The sequence below is a fragment of the Stegostoma tigrinum genome, chromosome 1, assembly GCF_030684315.1.
Source record: "Stegostoma tigrinum isolate sSteTig4 chromosome 1, sSteTig4.hap1, whole genome shotgun sequence".
NCBI lineage: Eukaryota > Metazoa > Chordata > Chondrichthyes > Orectolobiformes > Stegostomatidae > Stegostoma > Stegostoma tigrinum.
In genome coordinates this window covers 126,515,453-126,529,235 of record NC_081354.1, presented here as the reverse complement: position 1 = coordinate 126,529,235, position 13,783 = coordinate 126,515,453, and the positions used below count along the sequence as shown (strand labels likewise).

The 13,783-nt window shown below is 40.5% G+C and overlaps 1 protein-coding gene across 5 annotated transcripts in view; it reads left to right on the top strand.

The window, feature by feature from the left end:
- Positions 1 to 13,783, top strand: part of LOC125452731 (sorting nexin-18-like) — a 153,078-nt gene that overhangs the window by 26,715 nt on the left and 112,580 nt on the right. Inside the window, exon 2 of one of the 5 annotated variants that reach the window (XM_048531493.2) lies at positions 3,478 to 3,637. The exons of the other annotated variants lie outside the window; for them this stretch is intronic. Within the exon in view, the coding sequence (XP_048387450.1) occupies positions 3,478 to 3,557 (80 nt within the window). The 3' untranslated portion in view covers positions 3,558 to 3,637. Of the gene's footprint in view, positions 1 to 3,477; positions 3,638 to 13,783 lie in introns of those variants that run through there. 5 annotated transcript variants of the gene reach the window in all.

Below are 13,783 nucleotides of genomic sequence, written 5' to 3'. Positions count from 1 at the left end.
CGTTGTTAATCTATGGAATTCCTTGCCCAGTGAAGTAGTTGACACTACTTCAGTAAACGTTTTTAAAGCTAAGGTAGATTTTTTTTGAACAATAAAGGAATTCAGGGATACGGTGAGAATGCAGGTAAGTGGATCTGAGTCCACGAGAAGATCAGCCATGATCTTATTAAATGGTGGAGCAGGATTGAAGGGCGGAACGGCCAATTCCTGCTCCTTGTTCTTATGTTCTTAAGGCTGAGATTATTGTACTATATTCAATTCACTAAAGACCTGAAGTTAGATGGGAATGTGAGATATAGAAACATTAAAAAAAAGGGAACAGTCATGGGCCATTGGGCACTTCGAGACTGACCCACAATTCAATGTGATCATATCTGACAATCAAACTCAATACCCTGTATTCATCGATCCCTTTCGCCCTAAGAACTATGTCTAACTCCTCCTTGAAAACAGTCAATGTTTTGGCCTCAACCGTTTTCTTGGCAGACAATTGTACAGGTTCACCTCTCTGGGTGAAGAAGTTTCACTTCTACTCAGTCTGAAATGGCCTACCCCTTGGCATAAACCTGTGACTTCTGGTACTGAACCCCTTGTCATCAAGAACATTTTTCCTGCATTTGTCTTGTACAGTTCCGTTGGAATTTTACAGGTTCCTATAAGATCCCCTTCATTTTTCTAAACACCAGTGAACAGGGTCTTAACTAATCCAGTCTCTGTTCATACATCAGTGCTGCCATCTCAGGGACCAGTGAGAAAACCTTAGTTGCACTTGCTCCACAGCTAGAACATTCTTCCTTGGATAAAGGAGACCAAACCTGCACATACCACTCCAGGTGTAGTCACACCTAGGCCCTGTACAATGGCCATAAGACTTCTCTGCTCTTGTGCCCTAATCTTCTCGCTATGAAGGTAACATATCATTTGCTTTCTTCACCGCCTGCTGCACGTACATGCTTACTTTCAGAGACTGGTGTAAAAGGACATCAGGTCTCATTGCACCTTCTTTTTCATAACCTATCACCATTCGGATAATCTGTTTTCCTGATTTTGTTGCCAAAGTGGACAGCCTCGCATTTATTCATATTATATTTCATCTGCCATGCATTTATCCATTTTTTTCAGCTTGGCCAAATCATACTGGAGCATCTCTGCATCCTGTTCACTGCTCACCATTCCATTCAGCTTTGTGTCATGTGTAAATTTGGAGACACTATGCTTGATTCCCTCATCAAAATGATTGATCCGTATTGTGAATATCTGGGATCCAACTACTGATCCCCGTGGTACCTCATTCATTGGTTGCCATTTGGAAGAAGGCCAGTTTATTCCTGCTGTTTGTTTCCTGCCTACCAACCATTTCTCTATTCATGTTAATACACTACTCCCAATCCCGTGTGCTTTAATTTTACACGCTAATCTCATGTGTGGGACCTTGACAGCCTTATAAAAGTTAATCGAACCTCATCCATTGGTTCACCCTTATCAACTCTGTTAGTTACATGCTCAGAAATTTCTAACTTTATCAAGCATGATTTTCTTTTCCTAAATCCATGCTGACTCTGTCCAATCCTTAGTGTTTTCCAAGTGCTCTGATGTTAAGCCTTTTATAATGTACACTAGCATTTCCCCACTACCAATGTCAGGCTAATCAGTCTGCAAGTCCCTGTTTCTATCTCCTTCTTTCTTAAGGAGCAGTGAGGAATACATGAGGAGATTGCAAGGTCATGTGAATTGACAACGGGGTGAAGGTGGAATCTGTGGCGAAGCATCAGGTTATGATTATGAGAACTGAAAAGAGTTCTTTTTTGTTTTAAAAGTCACAGATTTTGGAGACTTAGGTGTAATCATACAAAGAACATTGAAGATTAGCAAGGTAAATGATATAATTGGCCTATAGTGAAAAGCAATTGGAAAATAAGAGTAGTTAAGTTTTTTTTGTTTAATTGTAAGGGCTTTGGTGAATCACCCCTAGAATTGTGTGTGCACTTTTGGTGTTTGTATCCCAGGACTGGTGTCCTTGCAGATGGGATAGTACTTCATTCCCTGCCTACGATGAGAGGCTGAGTAAGTTAGACCTATTCTCTGGAGTTCAGACGAATGAGAGGTGATTTGTCAAGGGGCTGACAGGGTAGACATTTATAGGTTGTTTCTCCAAGCTGGGGAAAATGAAATGTGGATACATTCTCAGGGTAAAAGATGATCATTTAGGACTGAAATAAAGAAAAATGTTTTCACTAGGTAATTTTGGGAGTTCCTGCTCCCTCAGACTGAAAAAGAAATTTTTACTTCCTAAGGGAACCAAAAGTTGTGTGGAATGGGCAGGAAAATGGAGTTGAAGCAGATGAAAACCATGATCATATTTGGTGGCAGATCCAGCTGGAGCCACTCATTTATTTTTTCCATTATTTCAGAATTAATAACCAGTGCCTTTGATGTGAAAATATGGTGAACCAAAGTGTCCTCGAGATCATTTTTGTCTCCTGCCAGTACCTACTGGCATTAATGTGTCAATTAGAACTCTATTTCAGTCCAAATCTGCTGCTTATACCATTATTTTATGCTAGTTCTGTCAATCATCATCTTTGTCCTTTGCTTCTTCCTTGTTGTTGCCAAAAATTATACCCCTTCATGTAATATTTTGCTGCTGGAATTCCCCAATCCCTATGCATTATAGTTCACTAAAAGTACGTAGCTAATATTAACAGTTCAGAATATGATATAGTATCAATATCACAATAATGATAAAATACAGACCATAAAATTTCAAATCCCGTTACTTGATTTTGACATTAAACCATAAGACTTGGAAGTAGAAATAGGCCATTCAGCTCATCTGCATCACCATTCAATGAGATCATTGCTGATCTGACAATCCTAAAGCCTACTTTCCTGCCTTTTCCCCATAACCTTTTATTCCCTTGCTGATTAAAAATGCCTATCTCAGCCTTGAACATACTTAACAGCACTCTGTGAAAAAGAATATCACAGGTTCATTATCCTTTGAGAGAAGAAGTTAACCCTCGTGAAGTCTTAAATGGTAGACCTTTGCTGTGAGATTATACCCTCCCTCATGAGGGAAAACTTGACTCCTTCACGGGAAACAATCCTTCTGCATCTACTCTGTCGTCCCATTAGAATCTTATGTTTCAGAAGGTTTCCTCTTATTCTTCATAAGGAACATACATGGTTCTTTTCATTTGGAAGCCTATTTCAAAATTGCCATCGTAATCATCTGATAGCAGTTTGAAACAAAGCTTTGTGAAACCACCAATTAGATGAGAGCCAATCTGAACTGAAATTGATTTTATGTTTTAAATCAAAAAAGACTGAAACCAGTCTGATGTAATGCAACTTTTATCTCCTGTTTTGATATATGCTTGTGTGATATGTTTCGAATATTAGAGATGAAAGACATAACCTGACCTAAAATTGAGGAAATATGACATTGGAATACACAAATCATTTTGCATTTCACAGAACTACTTTTGGAAGAGGACAGGAGATGGAATTCTGAGAAAAATGGAATTAGAGAAGTCTCTTTGCTCCAACAGGAATAACAAAGCAAATTAGCAAATCTCCAAGGACTCAGTTCTTCGCAGTAATCACAGCTATTTTTGATCCAACCACTAACCAACCATAGTCCCAGTTGGAAGAACTTACTTCCAGATTCTCATAGCTGTAATCTACATGTTCTTCTATCTTCCTTTTTAAATGGATGCTATCCACTTTTTAACCTGTTTACTTTGTGTTAGTATTTGTCATATCTAGTTATGTTTTTTCCTCTGGTTTAGCCTTAATAAAATTAGTCTTTATTTCACTCCTGAAAACCTTGTAATTTGCTCCTTTCTGTTTCTGGTGAACGTGTTAACCACATTCTAATTAGAGTCAAGTATAGCTGCTTGCATTTGAAAAAAAATGAAACATGTTTGTGGCCAACTAAGGAAGTTGAAAAGGTAGCATCTGATTCACTCTTCACTCTTCCTTACCTGAATGTAACACTGAACTAAAATTCTTATCTCCTAAAGTGATCTGCCAGAGCTTGTGAACTTGTCTCTTTTCTGATTGTATTTTTTTCTGATGAAGGGTCCAGGCCCGAAACGTCATCTTTTGTGCTCCTAAGATGCTGCTTGGCCTGCTGTGTTCATCCAGCTCCACACTTTGTGAACTTTGTATACACAGTCTTGTTGAGCATTTGAGTTCAGGTTTTAAAAACAAATTTATAAAGAACTCATGGTAATGATAAATACAACTGTGAAACTGTCAGATGTTATGAATTTTTAATGTTCTGTAGGAAGGATGTTTTGCAGCCCTTTGTACGGGACTGGAATCACAAACCTAGTCTTCATGACTCTTAACCATCTTCAGAAGGGACCTATTAAATCTTTCAATTACTTCAAACCAACACCAGCACAGGGTAATAGGCCGAAACAACCCATTGTTCCCCTGACTGTCAATGTCCATGCCCTGTGAGAACCAATTTGACTTAGCCACCTCGAGTGAGTGAACCTTAAAATGTTTTTGACCTTCCTTTCAGTTCCTCTTATGAAATCTCTCCTTCCTAAATTAGTGACTTTTTCTTTGGTCTTGCATCCATGTATATCCCATCATGTACACAAAGTACAAGGGTCTCAATACCTCTTACACTCTGCTGTGCTCCATTTTTTGTTAGCACTTCAGTATAATCAGTTTTCTGATCTTGAAAGCGGGACAGGAGTTTTAAACAATTTCCTCAAAGCCTTTCTCTTTTCCTGAACTTTTTGCCATTTTATCTTTTTACACACTATTTATATTTTTCCACTGACCAGTATCTTTGCTTCTGAATGTAGCATCAGGTATCTTTTTCAGTTAGTTTCATAAATATCAGTTAAAATTGTGTGCCTCGCTGTCACACCCTGATGCAGTTTCTCATCGTTTAGGAGTACATTCAGCAAATTTGAGATGCCTGTATTTCAGTTGCTCGGACTGTATCATGTTTTGTTTTCTGGGATCACATTTCATCTAGATTTCTTTTTTTCAAAAAAAAAGTTGACTGGTGATAATATTGAGGAGAGGATTTGACCATGAGAATATGTAAATTTATATAGTGTGGCAATTGCAGTATTGGACTAAGAACTGTAGATTTTAAGTTAAGATTCCAACAAGGCAAATGTAATAAATTTGGAAATTTTGTTTGATGTTGAAAGCCATTTAGTTCAAATTCTCAACTACTTCGCTGAAGCCTTTTTGAGAAGGAAACCTGGTATTCTTATCCGGCCTGGTCTACATAGCAGCATGGGGGATGAAGCTGTGTTTAGTAATTCTCACTGTATTTACCTGCTTGTTGGAGTGAAAACATTATCAGTTATAGCAGGCTGAATTTAAAATATAGCCTGCCCAGATATGCATGGAAAATGAATTGTAGTGCAATAATTATCTTTTCTTTTGTAAATGTTTCCAATATGTAAACAGTTCTGTTAACAAGGAACAAAGTTATGCAAACCAATGCAAAGAAAATCCCTGACGCCAATATTTTACGATCACTGATGCTCGACGCTCTGGTTAAATTAAGCTGAAAGAAAGCAGACTTGGAAGGGGAGCGGCAATTTTTCCAACAAGAGGAGAGAGACCTGAATGGTTGGTTGGTTCGTGATTGGGCTGAAGGTATAGCAGGACCTGTTATGTCAACTTTTTGTAGCTGAAAAACTCAGACCAGGCAGATAGTTTGGCAACATTCCAGGCAATGTGTAGAGAGCAGGGATCGTTCTTGAATGAAAAAGATGCAAAATATTCGACATATTGTGTCTTTACCTACAAAAAACAGGGCTCTGTGTTAATATATGTAACCTCTAATCAAACGAATTGCACTGTGGGCCTGAGTGATATTCCCAAATTAGTTTTTAGATTTGATTAGATTAGATTCCCTACAGTGTGGAAACAGGCCCTTCTGCCTAACAAGTCCACACCGCCCGTTGCAGCATTCCACCCAGACCCATCCCCCTATAACCCTCACACCCATGAACACTGTGGGCAATTTAGCATGGCCAATCCACCTAGCCCGCACATCTTTGGACTGTGGGAGGAAACCGGAGCACCTGGAGGAAACCCACGCAGACACAGGGAGAATGTGCAAACTCCACACAGACGGTTACCCGAGGCTGGAATCAAACCCGGGTCCCTGGCGCTGTGAGGCTGCAGTGCTAATCACTGAGCCACCGGCCCGCCCACATTATATAAAAAAAATTGTATTTGTTTAAAAAAAAAGTTTTTGTAATTCTTTGCAGAAGTCCAACAGCAGAATCATGTTGGTCACTGATGTTATGAAGTTTTCATGCGTGGGCTGGTCCAGCACAGTTGGCTTGCTGCAGACAGCCAAAGGGATGGGCAGTCATTAGGATGTACAGGCTACATACATAGCATCACACCAACACTGAAGTTTGTATACCATGTTACTCATTTGTGTGGTCCTTAAGATGGAATTTTGGCTTGACAATAGCATTCTGTTGATGGAGAAAATCACCTGCGTTTACTGCAAAGTAGACAGTGAGAAGGCTAACTTCACTGGCAACTCAAATTCTTGAGGCGTCTTCCACTTGCAGAGTAATCTAATGTAGATCTGACACCATTCACGACCAGAAGTGGTAGCAGTGAGCTTTTGCAATATACAGCAAGTGATGATTTCGTCATGAAAGATAGTTTTAATGTGCTGCATCTTGGCATCATGGTGAGCAAGGAAGCCAGGGTGCCGTTCACAGGTTTGGCAATAAGACCCACTTGTTGCATGTAGAGCTGTAGGAATCCTAATGTATCTTGACTAATGAATGGAGTCATTTAATAGGTAGCAACTGAAAATTCAAGGACTGACTTTTCAACTAATGTGTTGAGGAATGGGAGTTCATTTGATTTCTCCATTTCAGTAGTAAATTTGAGCATGGGCTGAAGTTTATTTGCTCTGTAAATAAGGTATTTGATCCAATTGCGGATTCAAATATTGCAAACTGTTGTCTCCGTGACAGTGTAGATGGTTGGTTGTCATTTCGTTGAAGGCATAGTACTCAAGATAGCTGACAAAGGTCTTGGTGAGAGCTTGGTATAGCAGGCATTCCAAGGCAGCAAAATCTATTTGGACATCAGTGCTACTATTGAAATTGAATTCAACTGCTCAGGTTGCAAAGTTTGCGGGTTTGATGAAAACTGATTCAGACCATGGTGCCACATCTAGGTTGTCTTGACATAATGGCAAAGTGAAATTAGTAAGGAAAACCAGACCAAGCTCTCCAGTCTCTTCTCTGTTACAATTTTCCCACTGTAGTAAATCTTGTTTGTACTCCCTCCAAAACAATTATATCCTTCCTGAGCAGAGCTGCACAAAATACTCCTGTTGTGGCTTGAGCAATGTCTAATACATTTTCATCATTATATACCTGTTTTGTACTGTATAACTCTACCAATGAAGAACTGCATCCTTTATAACCATATCTAGCTGTACTGCTACCGTTTAGAGACCTGTGTACTTGCACGCCAACATCTGCCACTTCATCTACCCCTCTTAATATATTCCCATTTATTGTATATTCCCTTTTACTGTTTGACTTCCTGAAATGCATTACCTCAGACTTATCAGAATTGAACTCCATCTGCCACTTTCCTGCCCACTCTGCCAATCCATCCGAATCATTTTTGAGCTCACATCTATCCTCTGCATTATCCACTGGGTAGCCACTTTTTATGTCATCTGTGAATTTCCCAATTGTGCCTCCCATGTTCAAGTACCAATTGTTAATCTGTAAAGAAAACAGCAGGGGTTCCAACATAGCCCTGCAGAACACCACTTGAAGCAGCTTTCCATTCATAGGGGCAGCCATCAACCATTACCCTTTGCTTCCTGTTACTTAGCCAATTTTAGATCCATTTCCACACATTGCCCTGTGTCCCAAAGGCTTTTAGTTTTTTGAGTAGTCTGCCACGTGGGACCTTGTCATATGCATTTTGAAAATCCATGCAGACAACATCCACTCCTCTGCCCTTATTGATCATCCTCGTTACTCCCTCAAAGAATTCAATCAAATTTATAAGGCCTGACCTTCCCTGAAAGCCATTCTGACTATCCCTGACTAGTCCATGCCTTTCTAAGTGACAGTTTATCTGATCTCTCAGGATTGAATGTAACAATTTGCCACCACCAATGCAAGACTACTTGACCTATAATTGTTTGCCATTTCCTTTTTAAACAAGAGAAGCACATTGGCATTCCTCCATAGGTGTGTCCTCCACTCTGCTTCCGGACGTCAACGACCAGCTCCTTCCTTTTGCTGATGTTGAGGGAGAGAATTTTCGTCATTATACCAGGCTATTAGCTATCTGTCTCTTTTCTGTACTCTGTCTCATTCATTGCTTGAGATCCAGTTGTGAGTATATGAAGAGTATATTAAGGGGCTGATGGCAGCCTTGCCAGGCACTGGTGTTGAGGATTATTGTGGAGGAGATGTTGTTGCCTAACCTTACCGATTGTGGTCTGTGGGCCAGGAAGTTGAGGATCCAGTTGTAGCGGGGAGTAGTGTCCTAAGTCTTGGAGTTTGGAGATGAGTTTGTTTTGAATTATGGTATTGAAAGCAGAGCTGCAGTCAATAAGTAAGAGTCTGATATAGGTGTCCTTGAATTCCCGATGTTCCAGGATGAGCGTAGGGCCAGGGAAATGGTGTCTGCAATGGACCTATCATGATGGTTGACAAATTGTAAAGAATCAAGGCAATCTCGGAGGTTGGAGTTAATGTGTGCCTTGACTAACTCTTGAGTTATTGAGGCAGCTGCATGAATTTTCATTGGCACTTGGAGGATGATAGTGGTCTTCTTGAAGCAGTTAGGGCCTTCAGATTGTACTAAGGAGAAGTTTAAAGATGTCCATGAACAGTTCTACCAACTGGTCCGAGCAGGATCTGAGTGCACAGCTGGGACTCTGCCTGGTCCAGTTGCTTTCCACGGATTCACTCTCAAGAAGGCCAATATGATGTCTGTGCCAGTGACTGTGGCGACAAATGCACTCAAGGCTGTTGGGGCATGTGACATCATTTCACTGATCTGTTCGAACCAAGCATAGGATGCATTGAGCACATTGGGGAAGAATGTATTGTTGCCTGCAATTCTATTCAACTTTGCTTTCTAGCCCATTATAGCATGTAAGCCTTGCCACAAATGACAGGTATTTGTGTGGTTAGACTGGCATTACCTCATGGCATCCCTGATGGCTTTGCGAATGTCCTATCAGGATTTCCTGTGTAGGTCAGGGTCATCTGACTTGAACGCCTCAGATCTGGAGTTCACTAAGGAGTGGATCTCCCGGTTTGTCCATGGTTTCCAGTTGAGGAACATTTGGATTAACTTCTTTTGTACGCAGACTTCGATATGCTTATTGATGCAGGATCTTCTCCAATAATTTCCCTACCATCGACGACTGGCACTCCCAGCCTACAGTTTCTGGATTATCCCTGTTGCCCTTCTGAAAGAAACAACGTTGGCTATTCTCCAGTCCTCTGGGACCTTTCTTCTGACTAAGGAGGCTGCAGAGACTTCGTTCAAGGCCTCACCAGTTTCCTCCTCACCTCTCTCAGTATTCTGCGATAGATTCCAGGAGGTGCTGAGGACTTGTCTATCTTAGTGCTTTTCAAAACACTCGACACCACCCTTTTTATATTGACATGCCGTAGAATATCCATAAACCCCTCTCTAGACTCACCACCCACCATATCCTTCTCCTTTGTAAATGCAAAGTATTTATATTAAAGACCTCATCGGCCTCTGGTTCCACACACAAATTACCTCCTTTGTCCTTGAGTGGACCTACACTTTTCCCTAGCTACCCTCGTGCCCTTTTTACCCCTCCTAACTCCTTGTTAACTTGTTTACTGCTTTTTACTGAGGGCCTTGTCCGTCTTCAGTTTCCTAAACTTTACGTATAACCTCCTTTTTCTTTGAAACTAAACTCACAATTTCTGTTAACATCCAAGATTGCCGAATCTTTCCATCCTTATTCTTCACTTTCACAGGAATATGCTGGTCCTGAACTCTAATCAACTGATCTTTAAAGGATCCCCATGTGTCAGATATGGATTTACTCTCACCCAGCCAATCCCAATATACCTCAGTTCCTGCCTAATATTATGGTAATTAGCCTTCCCTCAATTTAGTACTTTGATTGGAGGACTACTCTTATCCTTATCCATCAGTAACTTAAAACCTGGGTAACTTTTCCCAAAATGCTCCCCATTGAAACTTCGATCACATGGCCAGGCTCCTTCCCTAGTACCAGAACTAGTATGGTTCCTACTCCAGTTTTGTTTTCCAGATCTTTATTGACTTAAAATTTCAGCATCGACCATGATGGGATTTGAGCCCACAAGTGCAGAACTTTTTTTGGGGGTGTTTGCAATACTGATTCAGTGATGTTACCACTAGACCACTGCTCCCTGATAGTTACAATGTTAGTGATTTGGAAGATTATGGTACTGCTGATTACAGAATAGTGGGTATTACTGTAAATTTAGATTAAAGAGCAAAGTGCAAGATTGTTGCTTCGCTTAAGAACTGGACGTAATGTTTAGAGTGCAATTCCTTAAACCTGGATCTTTACAGTTCGTTCAGATATCCACTGTCGCACAATGGCAGCCTTGGTGTGTTTGCTGTAAATCAACTGCCTTGAATTTAAAGATATCAATAACCTGAGGGTGGAAGTGCCTGATTAGAACAGCAAGACACACATTTCACCAATTCGGTGCCTGCTCAAAACTTTTGCTTTTCTCTCTTCAGGCTTTTACACCTGATATTCTGTATCACACTGATACTTTGTGCTTTAGCAATCTCTACAGCTAATGGTGTCAGCTTTATTAACGTATAATCAGCTTACTTCCACCTTTAGTAAAGGTGCCAAATATATATTTAATCTTTTTCCACTATTGCCTTTGTCATGCAACGTGACTCCTGTAAAGTTAATGCTGTTCAGCTTTTTATAACTTTGCTTTATAAACAGCCATAAGTTGTACGCGGGTGGCCTTGTGAAGAACCTTAATTACAAACTTCCTTTCTTTTGAAAGGACCTTGCCCATCCTGCAATACTGTGTTTTAGATGAACTCAGCAGAATCAGATAAATCCTGTCTGCATAAACACCACAGATATTACAGTCAATGTTTGAATCTTCAGCATTTAAACAGCTGAAAGCTTACATCAATTTTATTTTAAATGGGCTACTGAGTATGAACATATCAGGAAAAGAGTAGGCTACTCAGCCCTTCGAGCCAGCACTGTCATTCAATAAGACCAAGGCTGATCTGATATTAACCTCAACGCTACATTCTTATATACTTTTAGTAATCTTTCATCCCTTGCTAATTTGGAATCTCTCTTCCTCTGCCCTTAAATATCATACGTCCCCTGCCTTTTGAGAAAGGGTATTTGAAAGGTTTTCCAAACCTGATTCTTTTTTCCTCCTCTATCTTAAATGGGTGACCACTTATTTATCTAACCATGACCCCTAATGCTAGATTTTCCCACAAGGGAAACATTATTTCTGCTTCCACCTCGTCAGGCTCTTTTATGTTTCAATTTAAGTCACCTCTGACCATTCAAAGCTGCAGAGCATACAGGCCTAACCAATCTAGCCTGTGTTCAGAAGACAATCCACACATTTCCAGTATTAGATGGGTAAACCTTCTCTAATCTGCTTCTAGCACATGACAATAGTATCCTTCTGAAAGTACAGTGAGCAGGATTGTCGTAATACTCCTGATGCGATCTCACCAATGCCCTATATAACAGAAGATAACATCCTTACTTTTGCATTCAAGTTCCTCAAATAAAACAAAATGTTTTGTTAATTTTCATGATTACTTGCTGTATCTGCAAACTTTCAGAACTTTTGATAAGGACTCCCGTAAGATATCGGCACCTAAAATTAAAGTGCATGGGATTGGGGTAATGTACTGACACAGATAGAAACTGGTTGTCAGCAGCAGACAAAGATTGGAAATAAATATCTTTTTCCTAGTGGCAGATGGTGACATGTGGGGAACAGTGTTTGGACCCTAACACTGGTTTAGGTGAGGGAACTAAATGTAATATCTCCATGTTTACAGATGGCAGAAAGGTGGGTGGGAGAGTGACGTATCAGGAGGATGCAAGAATGTTTCAGTGTGATTTGGGCAAGTTGCGTGAGTGGAAAAATGTGTAACAGGTTGAAGTATAATGTGGTTAAATGTGAGATGGTCCACTCCAGTAGCAAAAACAATCACTAAAAATAAGTGTGGGGAGGCGACAGGTGCTGAACATAACAAAATGATCTGTTGCCCTTCATAGTGAGAGAATTTGAGCAGAGGAGCATGGATGTCTTGCTGCAGTTGTTCTGGGCCTTTGTGAGACCATACCTAGAGTAGTGTGTTCAATTTTTTGGTCTCCTTTATTTACGGAAGCATATTTTGTCTACAGAGGACTGGATTGCTTAGGACTATATTTACTCGCATTCTGAAAAATGATGAGGATCTTCTAGAAAATTTGAGATAGGTTAGGTGTGGAAAGCATGCTCTCCCAATAACTGGAAAGTCAAGAATGAAATGTCACAGTTTCAGGCTAGGCCGTTTAGGACTGAGCTGCAGAGAAATTTCTTCACCCAGTATGTGGTGAGCCTGTGAAATTATCTGCCACAAAAAGTGACTGAGGCAAAAACATGGAATATTTTCAAGATGGAGCTAGATACAGATTTTAAGCCTAAAGGGATAAAAGGGAAGGGAGAAAGTAGGAATGGGATACTGAGTTAGATGAACTTATTGAGTGGTGAAGCAAGCTTGGAGGGCCAAATGGCTTACTTTCATTTCTATTTTTTTATGATGCATAATATACATTCAGTTCATCTTCCATTTCTTTACCCTACATTATTAACTCGTAGACTCGACCTATAGGGCCAATATTTACTTTAACTTTTCAGAGATTATTACCTTTTTGAGGTTCTGTTTAATTTGGTGCCGATCTCCTTGCTAGCTATGCAGAACCTCTGTCCTTGTTCTACCTATGTCTTCGGTGCTCACATGAACCATGACAACTGGGTCCTCCCTGTCCCACTGTTGGCTCTTCTCCAGCCCAGAGCAGATAACCCTGGCACCAGGCAGACAAACAGCTGCCTCGACTTGCATTCATGTAGAGAGCACCTTCAATCCACTACTCCCAACAACTGTTACATCTTTTTTTAGCTCCTTTGCTTGAATGGCTTCCTGTACCACAATGCCATAGTCATTTAGCTCATCTATCGTCCAGTTTCTACTCTCATCCAAACAAGCAGAGAGAGCCTCAAACCTGTTGGATAATTGCAGAGGCTGATACTTCTGTGCGCCTGTCCTCTGAGTGGCCTTACCGGCCTCACTTGCGTTCACACCTTCCTGCCCCTGCCCATAGACTATACCCGAACACGCTGTCCCTAGAGGTGTGACGGCCTGCTGGTACGAAGAATCCAGGAACCTTCTCCTCCCTAATGCATCAGTGTCTGTAGTTCAATCTGCAGCTTGTACACTGAGCTGAAGCAGCTTGAACTTCAAATGCCTATTGCCAGTATGTTTAACCTGGATCACAGTGGTATTCTTGAAGTCCCATACACTACAGCTTTGACCTGTGTTGTATTCTTAAAGGTTGATTTTTTTTAGCTATTATCCACTTCTTTGTGTTGCTTTTTGTACATATTACCTTTTATCACCAATGTGTATTCTATGTTAAAGCTTGAGAATAGATAGGCCTTGAGCAATTTAATGGATTATCACCTCACAGCTGTCT